Source organism: Terrapene carolina, unplaced genomic scaffold, assembly GCF_002925995.2.
Source record: "Terrapene carolina triunguis isolate 2854851 unplaced genomic scaffold, T_m_triunguis-2.0 Scaffold84, whole genome shotgun sequence".
Taxonomy (NCBI): Eukaryota; Metazoa; Chordata; order Testudines; family Emydidae; genus Terrapene; species Terrapene triunguis.
Genome location: NW_020664435.1, coordinates 16,002,278 through 16,017,432, shown reverse-complemented (window position 1 = coordinate 16,017,432; position 15,155 = coordinate 16,002,278). Strand labels below are relative to the sequence as shown.

Sequence of the window (15,155 nt, the reverse complement as noted above, 5' to 3'; positions counted from 1 at the left end):
CTGTCTGCCCCTCTAAACTAACAAACACAAAAGGTAACTACTTAGCTGCAGTGCTTAAGCAAAGAGCCTGGCCTTGGTGTTTTGGGCTAATACTGCTGTGCTGTGCTCCTCTTCTGCCTAAGTCCTACTCAGCACTGACCTTCAGAAGAAGCAGGCAAACTTTCTTAACTGGCCTGTTGGCTCCTTATTGGTCAGTGTCTCTTCTTAGCCTTTCCACTCCCCTGGAAGACTCAATGCCATTGGTATCCTGGCCTGAGTGGATTTGCCTTAAGCGGAGGGTGGTGTCTAGCACCTTTAGCAGGGGGCAGAGAAGCCCTGATATATCCCCCCACAGACAGTTTCTTGAGGAGAAATGCCTTTTGACATTTTATGCACTCCCCTATGTTTCCCAAAATGTGATTTAAAGCAGGGGCATTGGGCTGCCAGAATGGTCTGGGGTGTAACTCTGGCACCTGAAATCCAGGATGGAGCAGCACTCCAGCACTTCACCTGGCACATGGGGTTACAATGCCATTCAAATTTGGCCTGGATTCCCCCCCACATCCCCCCATCATGATACCTGATGGAGGGGCTGCCAGGCCAAATCTGAGTGAGTGGTGTTGCGACCTGACACACGGGGTTGCAATGCCAATCAGATTTAGCCCAGCTACTCCTCTGTCATGATGGGGGGGTTAGTTGGGCCAAATTTGAGTAATGGCATTGTGGCCTGGTGCCTTGGGTTGCACTGCTGCTCAGGGCTAGCCTAGCCACCCACCCATCATAACAGAGGGACTACCACCTGCATCAAATCTGAGCAGTGCTGTAACCCTGTGTGCCAGGTTGCAATGACACTCATCATTCAAATTTGGCCCAAGTTGTTTGAGTGCAGGGCAGGTGATGGGAGCAAGTGGAACCACTGGGTGGCCATGATTGGAAGGCACAGCTCTAGCCCAGGACAGGACTGGGGTGCTGAGCCTGGGGGAGGAGTCGGTGAGTGGCCAGAAAGGTTGTGGGAGTAATGAACGAGGGGCTGGGAACAGGTTGTTGGTGGGCTACAGGGTGAGTGGGGAGCATTGGGGGGTGGGGGGCTGTGGCTGGTGGGGCTGAGATGTTGGGGTGGTGAGTGGGATATATGTCAGGTCTACTGGGATGTTGTGGGGGGCCATCAAGATAAGGGGTGATCAGCCAATTAAATTGGGGTTATGTAGTGCCCAAAAAGTAGCTGGAGCATACAAGTGAATCTTGCTCTTATTTGAAGTTTGCAGAGAATATTAATATTGTAAATACAGTATTTTACATGCGCCACCACTGGGCTTTTTGACTAATTACATGTCCGCTTTGGATGTGACTTGCTACTTAGTTTAAAGTTTGGCATATAATTGAGTTACAAGTATTTTATCTTGATATGATATGTGTATTTATTATTAATGTCTGAAATCTCATATTTGCTGTTGCACAGATTGTTGATGAGATAACATTTACTGGTAAAGTGTAAGTTAGGTTTTTAATATGTGTACTTTATCTTATGACATCACTCATAAGATAGATTGTGGAAGCACGTGTGATGGCATTACCAACTTCAGATCACTTTTGCAGGGTTCCTGCATTATAAAATTTAGCACTACATCACTTGTTAAAAGGACAATGCCAGGTTAAAAAATAACGTACCGTAAAAGAACCATGTGTTAGTGTAGTAACTGCTCCAATTAGTAAAATTGAAACAATTTTTAAAATCTTACTTTCTTTTCACTGTTTTATGCTATTTGTTACCCCCCCCCCCCACACACACACATTTTTCTTTGGTTGGACAAAGAGAATAGACTAGGCAATTTCATTTTTGCTTTTTGTCATTTTCGAGTCAATTTCATGTTAAGGTTTTATGCAATAGCACAATGTAATGATATCTGGGTTACAATGACAACAGTGTAGCAGAATGGTTATTTATTTAATTAAATAGTTTTGGCTGGAATTTTAAAATTTCTGTTGATTTCACATTTTGTGAAAGCTTATTTTTGTGAAACCTAAATGTTAGGCTGTGCCACCCTTTAAAAAAATCTAGGTTGTTGTATGCCAGCTTCACAGCTGGTGTAAATCATTGGGGCTCCAAAGACCAGAGGAGAGTGACTGGCCCTCTGCATTTTGGGAAGTGTGAGAGACTGGTTTCCTGCCCTGATGAAAAATGCTTGAGAGTCTATGGCTTCTTTTGGGTACAACTGTTGTCTTTTTACACTCTACTAAATCTCTCCAAACAATACATGGAAATCAACCACATGCTGAGGCCTCAGACCTTTAAATTTGGCAGTAAATTGTCACCTGTCCACTTTATAAGCTCAGGTAGGAATTTCAAGTGAGCCTGTTGGTTTTGCCTGGTGAGTTTAATGATAAGCATAAATATTGTTTGTGCAGCAGGAAAGGATAGAAGCTTCTGAACCCTACTAGAATTAATCCCTGTGAGTTTGGATGGTCTGCTACTTGATTTACTTTAATCCCTTTCTTGCTTTTTCCCAATTCATGAATAATATCAATATGTGGATAATAAATAACCTGGTGAGTAATAGCTAGAGCTAAGTATGTAGCTCCTTCTCCTCCCTTTACACTAGCCAGTGTTTGTTTTCCTGGCTCACACACTCTCAGACCAAAGCAAAATGTTGCATAGCATCACATAATTTCTCCTTTATGTACTTTGCTCCTAGCTTTTTATCTGCTGGGCGGAAATAAATCAACATCCCTCCTCTCTTGGATCTGTGCTGCAGAGCCTGTAGTTAGAATGCATCCTATTTATACTTGTAGCAAGGAGTGCTTTCAGGCTACTGCTTTTCTCCCATTGCAGTCACTATTAATGCCAATCTGACCTTGTTGCTAGGTGGTATGTCCCTTAAGCAGACAGTTGCTATTGCTGCTTAGGGATTCTTGCAAATGTTGTTTGCTCTTTGTTCACCTGATGTGCCAGAAGTGTTGAAGGATCAGTACACAACTCAAAATTTTGGGAATTTCAGTTCCTATGCTGATTCACTTATAAATCAGTAACACATTCCATGGTTTTCCTGACTACAGAAAGGGTGAAATTCTGGCCCTATTGAAGAGAATGGCAAAACTCTCTTGGACTTCAATGGGGTCAGGATTTCTCCTTATGTATACACTTTGCTGACCAATGTCCTTAACTATAAACATGGCAGAATAAGTTTCTATGACAATTCTTAAATCTGATACATTTCTGTTCTGTATGTCATGACCAAGATTTTGCTCTCCCAGTAGCTTGTAGATAGATTTCATTTAAAAAAAAAAACACTGCAAAGATCAGAACATTTATATTCTTTGATCCTACAAGGAGTTCTACACAATGCCTGGGGAAGATCCCCATTGACTTCAGTGGGAATGTTCAGCATAGCGCAGAATCAGAGGTGTCCAAACTGGACATAGAAGCCTGACTTTAGGCTCCTGCTTTTGAAAATCTCAGCCTACAATGTTTTGCTGCTGACAAAAATACGCACACATAGGGTGACCAGACAGCAAGTGTGAAAAATTGGGACAGGGTTGGGGGGTAATAGGAGCCTATATAAGAAAAAGCCCCAAATATCAGGACTGTCCCTATAAAATTGGGACATCTGGTCACCCTACCCACACACTCTTTGACTTTCAAAGAGTTTATTGAATTTGGATGAATTTATATGTAATACCTAAATATTCCTCACTTTTCAGGGGCTCTGTTTGTTTAGGGTCAGATTCTGCCACCCTTAAGGTAAGTAGAACCATACTCTGCAAGTAGCCCCATTGAATTTGGAGTGGTGCAAAGGGGCTGATTGCAAGTCAGAATCTGGCCCTAACTGTGAAATTATCAGAGCACAAAGAAAAGGGATCCATTCTTTTTCCTGTTCATATAATTAGAATGTTTCAACTGATGTTGTTCAAATGTGGCTCAAACTGAAATGTCAGATTAAAGTCTAAGCAAGAAAATTTACAATGTGAAAAGGTGGGGTTAGAATGTAATAGCTCTTTCCAACTGTGCGTCTGGTAGTTCTAATGTGATTCAGTCTGGCAGAGGAAACAGAATGTTTACAGTTCAGATTCCTCAGGATATTTGGGAGGGTATTATCGCAAAATATTGTCAAAATTGTAATTGCATTATGAAGAGACAACAATAGATGCTATTCCTCTGTGTGGATCTAAGAAACTAGCATTTAATTTATAGCAAAAATGTCAATGGTTACCTTAACAGTTATAGCCAAATAGGTCTCAAACAACAACGATGGTTCCATGTATATGTTTTTTTCATTCACTTCTTTGGCTACATAAGACACTAAGATGGCAATTGGCTTTATTCCTTCCAGCATTGTTTCTGTTTGCTAGTCACACAGTAGGCTACTTCTAGTTGTAGTATACCTCTTTTTATTTGCTTAAAATGCTTCCAGTTATACAATACAACTATTCTTCAAAAATTTACAACAGACAGGACATCAACCTGGCAGCAGTCATTAACATTTATGATATCCTGCCACTGAAGTGAACTAGTACAACAATCACTACTGTTATCATTGCAATATACTGCAATTATTTGCACAGCACCAGGCACGGTACAATAGTATTAATATTATTATGAAGGTAAGTCTGGATTTCTGTTTGCACCTCTGTTTCCTTTACATCATCTTTTGATTTAAATATAGATCCCAGCTCTTCTGGTTTGAGTCTTCATCATTTGATTCCTTTTCAATATAGTTGTTTGAATACAGATTCCTAAAAGGTCAGAAATACAAAACAAAATCTGCTATAATCGGGTCAGACAATCACAGAAGAATGAAAAACGGCAGATGCAGATAATACTGGCTGTCTCGTTCTGCAGTGAATGCTTCTGAACTGGACTTCTCTTCTGCTTCATGCAGGCAAAATATGTGGTTTCAGAGCAAGACACTTGAAGCAGAATCGGGCCCCCAAATTAACAAATAGTTTGGATTACAGGTATTTTTAAGGAGTTATTATTGTGTGTAAAAATAAAATTCACAGTAGAAAATAGTTGTTCCAAATAATAATAAGAGTTGGGGAGGAAATGACTTTCTTGCCACAGGAAAAAATTAAAATTTTGAAAATAATATTTCCTGTCTTAAATCAGGATGAAAAGTTGAAATCTCAAAAGTTTTCATAAGTCACCAAACCAATCTTTTTATTTTTGGGTTCAGGTCAATTGAAACATTTTTTTTTTTTGACATTTTAAAAAAATTTTGGTTTTGACTTTTAAAAACAATTTTTATGATAACTGCTTAAATATCACAACAAAACATTGTTTCAAAAGGAAAACAATGGAATTTTTCATTTTGAAAATATTGCCATGGAAAGCTTCAACAATATCAAAACATTTTAAAATGAGAAATTCATCAAAACTGACACTTTCCTTTCAGTTTAGGTGAATTGGCATTTTCCAACCAAATACCCCAACATTTTGTTGAAAAATTCCTGATTGTAATAGTAATGCTTTTTAATTTGATGAACTTTGGGCCTGATTCTGCTCTCCATACTTAGGCAAATCAAACTCTCACTCAAACACCCAGTTGAGATTGCTTGAGTAAGGCTAGCAGGATTGAATCCTGGCTAATTTATCATTTGGAGGGCGTTCAGCATGCTTTTAAACACTTACCTGTTATTGCCTTGCTCAGATTCTTGAATGTCTTGTGATAGGTGGGCAGGTAGTGATTTCCCAAATCTTTGTGGCAAGTTGGCAAGTGACTGGATGGAACTTTTAACAAACGGAGATCTGCCGAACCTGTGTAATAAGTTAGGAGCACATCTAGAAATACTGCCTTCAAAAGCTCTCCCAAATCTCAGAGGCAAATTAGCCACTGGCTTAATGCTTCTGTTTTCTTGAACATTTCTTCCAAACCTCAGTGGTAAATTAGCAAGTGAATTTGGCATCTTGTTGACTGTGGGAGTGCTCATTTTAATGATGTTTTTTGATCCCCAGTCTTTCAGTTCTTCAAAATTGAGACTTCTCTGCTTTTCTTTTAAGAAGTCTTCACTGGACTAAAAATAGAAATAATGACACAATCATCTTTTTACACTGATGATAACCTGTCTACATATAAATCACATACAGGAGGTTGTTAATTGTCAGGTTTCTGTAGGCACAGACACAGGGGAGAAGAATATACTTTCCTAACACTTTTAGAATGCGAATTCCCCAAACATTTTTCAGAGTGTGGACTCTTCCTTGTAGATTGATTGTCTTGTAGACTATTTCCTTCCATTGGCTACCAGAGAACATCCCTGTGGCAACTTCAGCAGTTGTTTACATGGAAAAGTAAAATTAGGAATGCATTTCTGTATCTTTATCTGCTTTAGTGATACCCATTTTTGCCCTAAATGTCAAGCACGGTCTCCTTTTGCTCATTTTATCTTCCCCTTCCATCTGTTCTGTTCCTTTCCCTCTCTCCCTACTCCTTGCACTTGCTTTTCTGCTGTCTTGTCCTCTTCTCCTCCTCTTCCTGTACAGTTGTTTCCCTTCTTATTGGTCTCCTTTTCCCTTGGTTCCCATCTCCCCAGCTTACTGGCCACGCTGCCCAGCCATTGGAGAATTCCGCTGGCCTAAGGGAACTTCAAATTAGTGTAAAGCTAACAGAACCACTCCTCCATTCCTGGCATACGCGGTGTGCCAGGATCATGCTCTATTCCGCTACATTGATCCTCTACTGGCATAGGGGCATTTAGGACCTTGAGCTCCTACACTGCTTTATCTCATGGTTGAGCTGACCAGTACAGAACCACTTCTATTGCACCCAATCGCTGTGCTTGGACACAGTGGAGAATTGAGTCCAGTATATTAATTGTTTTATGAAATAATTAAAGTGCAGGTGTTCCCTGAAAAGTGGCTATCTAAAAATTATTTTCTTATGCAACAGTGTTCTCTGCGCACAGTTAAAGTCATATCTTATTTTTGTGAAATTGTGTTGTTAAGTTTCTTGATCTTAAAAGCAGATCACTGCAAATAAGGTATTCAATTTAAGTTAAAAACCAAACATTAACATTGTCTACTCCAGCCCCCATAAGTTTTTATGAATGTTTATTTCTCTCAGCACTGCAGGAGCAAGCATAGCTATTGGAGAGGGAGCTGGAGTCTATTCTAGTTCAGACATCATTAGCAGAATTGTCCACTTCTAACTGTGGGATTCATAGATTCATAGATTCTAGGACTGGAAGGGACCTCGAGAGGTCATCGAGTCCAGTCCCCTGCCCGCATGGCAGGACCAAATACTGTCTAGACCATCCCTGATAGACATTTATCTAACCTACTCTTAAATATCTCCAGAGATGGAGATTCCACAACCTCCCTAGGCAATTTATTCCAGTGTTTAACCACCCTGACAGTTAGGAACTTTTTTCTAATGTCCAACCTAGACCTCCCTTGCTGCAGTTTAAGCCCATTGCTTCTTGTTCTATCCTTAGAGGCTAAGGTGAACAAGTTTTCTCCCTCCTCCTTATGACACCCTTTTAGATACCTGAAAACTGCTATCATGTCCCCTCTCAGTCTTCTCTTTTCCAAACTAAACAAACCCAATTCTTTCAGCCTTCCTTCATAGGTCATGTTCTCAAGACCTTTAATCATTCTTGTTGCTCTTCTCTGGACCCTTTCCAATTTCTCCACATCTTTCTTGAAATGCGGTGCCCAGAACTGGACACAATACTCCAGCTGAGGCCTAACCAGAGCAGAGTAGAGCGGAAGAATGACTTCTCGTGTCTTGCTCATAACACACCTGTTAATACATCCCAGAATCATGTTTGCTTTTTTTGCAACAGCATCACACTGTTGACTCATATTTAGCTTGTGGTCCACTATAACCCCTAGATCCCTTTCTGCCGTACTCCTTCCTAGACAGTCTCTTCCCATTCTGTATGTGTGAAACTGATTTTTTCTTCCTAAGTGGAGCACTTTGCATTTGTCTTTGTTAAACTTCATCCTGTTTAACTCAGACCATTTCTCCAATTTGTCCAGATCATTTTGAATTATGACCCTATCCTCCAAAGCAGTTGCAATCCCTCCCAGTTTGGTATCATCCGCAAACTTAATAAGCGTACTTTCTATGCCAATATCTAAGTCGTTAATGAAGATATTGAACAGAGCCGGTCCCAAAACAGACCCCTGCGGAACCCCACTCGTTATGCCTTTCCAGCAGGATTGGGAACCATTAATAACAACTCTCTGAGTACGGTTATCCAGCCAGTTATGCACCCACCTTATAGTAGCCCCATCTAAATTGTATTTGCCTAGTTTATCGATAAGAATATCATGCGAGACCGTATCAAATGCCTTACTAAAGTCTAGGTATACCACATCCACAGCTTCTCCCTTATCCACAAGACTCGTTATTCTATCGAAGAAAGCTATCAGATTGGTTTGACATGATTTGTTCTTTACAAATCCATGCTGGCTGTTCCCTATCACCTTACCACCTTCCAAGTGTTTGCAGATGATTTCCTTAATTACTTGCTCCATTATCTTCCCTGGCACAGAAGTTAAACTAACTGGTCTGTAGTTTCCTGGGTTGTTTTTATTTCCCTTTTTATAGATGGGCACTATATTCGCCCTTTTCCAGTCTTCTGGAATCTCTCCCGTCTCCCATGATTTTCCAAAGATAATAGCTAGAGGCTCAGATACCTCCTCTATTAGCTCCTTGAGTATTCTAGGATGCATTTCATCAGGCCCTGGTGACTTGCAGGCATCTAACTTTTCTAAGTGATTTTTAACTTGTTCTTTTTTTATTTTATCTGCTAAACCTACCCCCTTCCCATTAGCATTCACTATGTTAGGCATTCCTTCAGACTTCTCGGTGAAGACCGAAACAAAGAAGTCATTAAGCATCTCTGCCATTTCCAAGTTTCCTGTTACTGTTTCTCCCTCTTCACTAAGCAGTGGGCCTACCCTGTCTTTGGTCTTCCTCTTGCTTCTAATGTATTGATAAAAAGTCTTCTTGTTTCCCTTTATTCCCGTAGCTAGTTTGAGCTCATTTTGTGCCTTTGCCTTTCTAATCTTGCCCCTGCATTCCTGTGTTGTTTGCCTATATTCATCCTTTGTAATCTGTCCTAGTTTCCATTTTTTATATGACTCCTTTTTTATTTTTTAGATCATGCAAGATCTCGTGGTTAAGCCAAGGTGGTCTTTTGCCACATTTTCTATCTTTCCTAACCAGCGCAATAGCTTACTTTTGGGCCCTTAATAGTGTCCCTTTGAAAAACTGCCAACTCTCCTCAATTGTTTTTCCCCTCAGTCTTGATCAAATTCTGTCTCCTGTTACACCTGTGCAACCCCACTGAAATGTGCTAATCTGAAGACAAAGGGGCTGCACAGGCAGGGGTGCTGGAATAATTTTTATAACACGGGTGCTGAAAGTGGAAACCATATATTTGGTTGTTATTTCTACTTCAAGCCAGGGGGTGCTGCTGCACCTTCAGCACCCCTAGTTCCAGGACCCCTGTGCACAGGTATAATTAAGGTAATATTTTTGCTTGCAGAATTTTTATAACTGGCGATGGTGCAGAAGGCAAAAATAATATAGACTCTCAGGTCCCAGGGACTGCTTCTAGGGCAGTTAGAAAAAAAAATCACTTTATATATATATAAACTGTGTAAATATAAACCAGGTAAATTTGATTTGGTAGCTATTGAGACACAATAAATATGGACCCCACAATGATATTTTATAGTCACTTTTCAGGGTAGAACTTTAAGTCCGTTTACCACATCAGATTTATAGTATTTTCCGTTTATCATTATTATTTGAACATCACAAACATTCCTTTATTAATTTGGGATTAGTAATGCATCTTTTATAAGAATAAAAAGTATGACAGTTTCTTACTGCATAAGCAAAAATCAATTCAAAATAAACATCATCCTGAATCCCAAGGTTTTACTGCACGAAAATCAAACCATGAATTGCTTTACACACTACATATAAGCCAGTGGATAGATTTCATGAAAGTTGTCTCAACAAGCCTTCTTTATGCTAGTGATGTTATAGGACCTGATCCTGTGCCACTGAAGTCAATGGGAACTTTGCCACTGACTTCAATGGGCACAGGATCAGACCTGCAGTTCTCAAAATAATGTCATACCAAGGCAAATCTTACCTCAGAATATTTGTCACCATAATCTCTGCTCTGCAGACTGGACATTGCTGATTCATCTAGGCACAAAGTATTTGATGTTAAAAAGACAAATATGGCTAAAGTAAATAAAATAAACCTTTCGATTGAGATGATTTTCATTTTCTCTTAAATTAAGTTTACATAGAGAGCTCAGAATCCGTACAGCAAAGGAAATGATCATCTTTTTATACGATTAGAAAACAAAGAGATTCCTTAAGCTGTGACATCAACCCCAAATGCTTTATTTCTTAATATTAATTAGGGATGCAGTTTTAAATATATATTTGAAGAATGTTGGGCATTTGTTTTGTGAACATATTTAATAAACACTGCTTCCTGCTGAAAACACATTGCCTTTACAAATATTTTCCTGGCTATGAAAGAGATTTTAATTAGCTAACTTTGAACGCCTCACCAATCAGCACTCATAATAACCATGTTTCATTGCTACATTTTAACAAAAGCATCTTGTTCCTGTTTCTCGTATCAACCATCTGTTAAGGACGTAGATACAAGACTTTGCATTCTTCTGATTACATTATACTTGGAGGATGGTTATAATGCTTGTTTTGAGATGAGCAAAATTGCAAACATAGGACCCATTGAAATCAATGGTTTGTCTTTCTATTAACTTCAGTGGGCATTGGATGGGCCCTGAGAGACACTTAGAACCCGCAAGTCCCACTGAAATCCATGGATGTTTCTTTCAGGATCTGGCCCATGTATTAAACATATTCATCCATATTAGAGCTAAACAAGGAACATGCCATTAATTACCAGGCCTATCTGTTGTGTTTTTAAAAAGTTTCAGGAGGACATGTTGGTTGGGTATGGTGCAATGAAGTTTTAGGGCCAAATTTTTCAAAGCCTATCTTTAAAACTGCATCCATAGGTTTATTGCACACACTTGGTTGTATACACTCATTGAGTAGACAGCCTATTACCCAATTTGTGCACAGATATGACTGTACCTGCACTAGCCTTGAGGCTGATTAAAATGTGGCCTGTATCCTTAAGACGTGTATGGAATCTTCTAATGGACATTTTGATGAACAAGCATGCACCATAAAGCCTGCAAATATTTCATGAGCTAGAGGCACATGCATGATATGTGCCCAATTCTTGAATATGAGCTTCTATATAGATTGTACAATCCTATATGTTTGGGGTTTAAATTGATAAATAGGCTCATTAACTGAACATCCAGGTGCATAAGTACTATAAGCACCAATCTGAGGACACAAATTAGAAACTCACATTGGAAAATTGGAATAAACAGGAATAATTTTTGAAATTCTATGCTGTGGTTGTGAAGATGAAAAGTTTCTTCAATTCCACCATAGTATCTGCAAAATTCTAAGAAGAGAAGTTGTTTTATGTTGTGAACAACCTGGATAATCTGGACTGTTTACATCCACTACAGTTGTGTGTTCTTCACTGGGAAGTATTTTTGAGTTTGCAAGTAAAATCACTCTGATTAGGACTAAGCTACTTGTTTTCATGGGCGCAAAGCTGTGTGTGTGGCAAATACAGAGTCTTCTCTGATTTTAGTTTTTGTGGGAGCTTTGGATTGCTTCAGCCCACAGGATTTGCATCTGCAAGACTGATGGATTTTCTAAATTCTTGTTCTTTATGGTAGCCATTCATAGTGGATTCTCCATCACTGGCAATTTTAAAATCAAGATTGGATGTTTTTCTAAAGATATATTCTAGGAATTATTTAGGGGGAGTTTTATGGCCTGTATTATACAGGAGGTCAGGCTAGATGGTCACGATTGTCCCTTCTAGCCTTGCCAGTTATGAATTAATAACAGGGAATAACGAATGTACTTCAGGTAGTAATACACCTCTATCCTGATATAACGCGACCCGATATAACATGAATTCGGCTATAACGTGGTAAAGCAGTGCTCCGGGGGGGCGGGGTTGCGCACTCCGGCAGATCAAAGCAAGTTCGATATGACACAGTTTCACCTATAATGCGGTAAGATTTTTTGGCTCCCGAGGACAGCGTTATATCGGGGTAGAGATGTATCTAACATTTAGTGAGAGTGCCTGTCACGTTATTAATTTAAACTGGGACCATATAGAACATGGTTGCAGCCAAAGTCCTGTAGTGGCACCAAATCTTGTATAAAGGGGATCAAATGAGGTGTCTAAGACAAGGTTATGGTTTGCTGGTTATAATTATGCTGTCTATATGTGTGTATCAATTTTGTAGTTGAAGTTATGAATATTGGCTCTATACTGTCTGTATTTCAAACTTATGCTATGCTTCTGGGAGACATCCCAGACAAGTTGGTGTTAGCTCTGCCTAGCCTGCTTGATGGCCCATTAAGGGCCATCAGCTATACAATTGACCCATTGAGAGAAGGCAAATACGCCCTGCAACTCAGCAAAGTATGCAGGGACTCGCCCATGTGACTCCAGACGCCATTTTGCTGTAATTTTCCACAGTAAGGACAAAGAGGTATTCTTACACCTGGAAAAGACTATAAAAAGGCTGATGCCTCTCCTCCATCTTGTCTTCAATCCTGCTTCTTACCTCTGGAGGGACTTTGCTACAAACTGAAGTTCTACACAAAGGACTGATGACCCATCCCAGCTGTGGATGTACTCCAGAGACTTGAGTTAAACCTGCAGTTTATTCTATCACTGCTACAAGCCTAAACCAAGAACCTTGCCATTACTGTATGGAATTGATTCTATTTAACCAATTCTAGCTCTCATCCGTATCTTTTTCCTTTTATGAATAAACCTTTAGATTTTAGATTCTAAAGGATTGGCAACAGCGTGATTTGTGGGTAAGATCTGATTTGTATATTGACCTGGGTCTGGGGCTTGATCCTTTGGGATCAGGAGAACCTTTTTTCTTTTACTGGGGTATTGGTTTTCATAACCATTTGTCCCCATAACGAGTGGCACTGGTGGGGATACTGGGAAACTGGAGCGTCTAAGGGAATTGTTTGTGTGACTTGTGGTTAGCCAGTGGGGTGAGACCAAAGTCCTCTTTGTCTGGCTGGTTTGGTTTGCCTTAGAGGTGGAAAAACCCCAGCCTAGGGCTGTAACTGCCCTGTTTTAAGCGATTTGTCCTGAATTGGCACTCTCACTTGGGTCCCGCCAGAACCGCATCGTTACAGTGCCATCAAATTTTCCTTTTATTTGGCCATTGGATTTTGAACATTTCTTTCTCAAATGGTCTTCCACTTAACTGCTGAGAGACATTCTCTCTCTTAATTCAACAGACTTGGCAAGAACCAAATGCTTCTGAAATACTTTGAGTGAGAGTCCGGTCCCATTTTCTCTAGGCAGGATATGGACAGTTGGGCTGCTATTGTCCATGCTGCAACAAGTGTCTGTGAATCTCTCGGTTTCAGTCTCTCTCCTCCCCACTCTCTCATGTGTGAGTTTGTTTCTTAAATCAATTTAGAGGGGAGTTCTTAGGTATGTTATGCGCAGGGCAATCAAGGAGTAGCTGGCTCCTGAGGGCTTAACTTTCCCCTCCTGGTTTATGTTATGTTCATGGCATACACACAGAGAAGTTAGATGCAAAACAGAACACTTGTGCTGGAAGATTGGAACTATTTTATTTCTTAGAATTCAGAATGATCACACACAAGTAAAAACAAGCAGACTGCTCCCTAAAACAGAGCCACAACTCATCCTGCCTTGTTATAGGCTGACTTTCTGCAGACTGACAGCTACTAGGCCCCATCACACACTTCCCTAGAGACACCCCCCCCCCCGCCCCATCCTGCAAGGAGGAGCTGGAAAACCCTCTGAAAGTGACAGCTTACAATTTTAACAGTTTTCAGTACACACTGTTTAGGCTTGCCTTTGACACAACCAATTCCTGAGCACATGGGGGCCACTGAGCACTTTTTAAAACATTGATTGAGTTCCCAACCTCTTAACTGCCCAATTAACTCGGGCTCAGTCCCAAGTTTTAGGCGAACCCTTCCACCATCCATGCAGAAAAACTTCTGACCTATGTTTGGAGGTGCTTTAAGCATAGGGGATAAGTTTAAGGGTTGCCAGCTGACTGGTTTTTAACTAGCCTGGGTGGTTTTTGTACTACCTTTCTGGATAAAAGATTCAATGAGTCAGAGGTTTTTCATTTGGGACACCTTAAAGTACTCTACAATTCACATCCCCAGATGTTACAATAAGATAAGAAAAACAATAAAATAACAAAAATACACATAGTGGGGGTTTTGCTGTGTGTGTGTGTGCGTATGTCTGTGTGTGTGTATGTAAAGAATGGTTCTCCAAAACATTGTAGTAATAATTAGCTATAGTTGGCATTTAGGACCCATTTTGGTGGGAGGGTGGCCAGTTGCCATTCTTCAGCATCTCAGATGTGGCAATGAATTAGAACTCAGGCTCTGCTTTAACTCGAGCTGGAACCCACCCACTTTGTAACGAGGAAGGAGGCAACAATCATTTGAGTACCAACAGTCTTTCAATGCCCTTCCCACAGTTCCCCGCCTAGGACAGACAATTGTCTGGGAAAGAGTCCTAGAGTGTCTCAGGACAGAGTACAATGGATTATGCTCCCAGACACACACAGGTGAGTGCAGGACATAGGAATGTGGATAGGACTTTGCAGAGGGGATGCTCACACCTGGGCTAGGCTAATCTGGGTGGCTCAGACCCAGCGGCCAACCACCTGGGTTAACTGTGCAGTGAAGACATACTCTGAGAGCATTCAGCACCCAGAGTGTTCAGGGGACTTGTCTAGGACTAAACTCCTATTCTGAAAATACTTGAAGTACCCAAACATGCATTAAGCTCCCAATCTCAGTGCCCATCAGGCACTTGAGCTAGGGCAGGCTTTTGAAAATGCTGACAATAGTGTGTGGGCCCATATGCTGGGATAGTTCCCAGTGCTTTCCTGAACGCTAGAAGTGATCCTTCCTTGCTGCTTCTGCAGTGGGAGTGGGCATGGGAAAGAGTTCTCACATACCACATACCTGTGCAACAAGGAGCAGGATCTACTCCATGATAATTATCTGCATTGGACTAGAGAACATCTACTTTGATATTTG

At 40.5% G+C, this 15,155-nt stretch overlaps 1 protein-coding gene across 1 annotated transcript; it reads right to left on the bottom strand.

Moving 5' to 3' along the window:
- Window positions 1-4,613: 4,613 nt before the first annotated feature.
- On the bottom strand, window positions 4,614-10,227 carry NPVF (neuropeptide VF precursor). The gene is made up of 3 exons (XM_024222771.2): window positions 10,090-10,227; window positions 5,606-5,988; window positions 4,614-4,710 (listed from the first exon to the last, which is right to left on the bottom strand). The coding sequence occupies exons 1-3, from the start codon at window positions 10,225-10,227 to the stop codon at window positions 4,614-4,616; spliced, it is 618 nt and encodes a 205-aa protein (XP_024078539.2).
- Window positions 10,228-15,155: the final 4,928 nt, after the last annotated feature.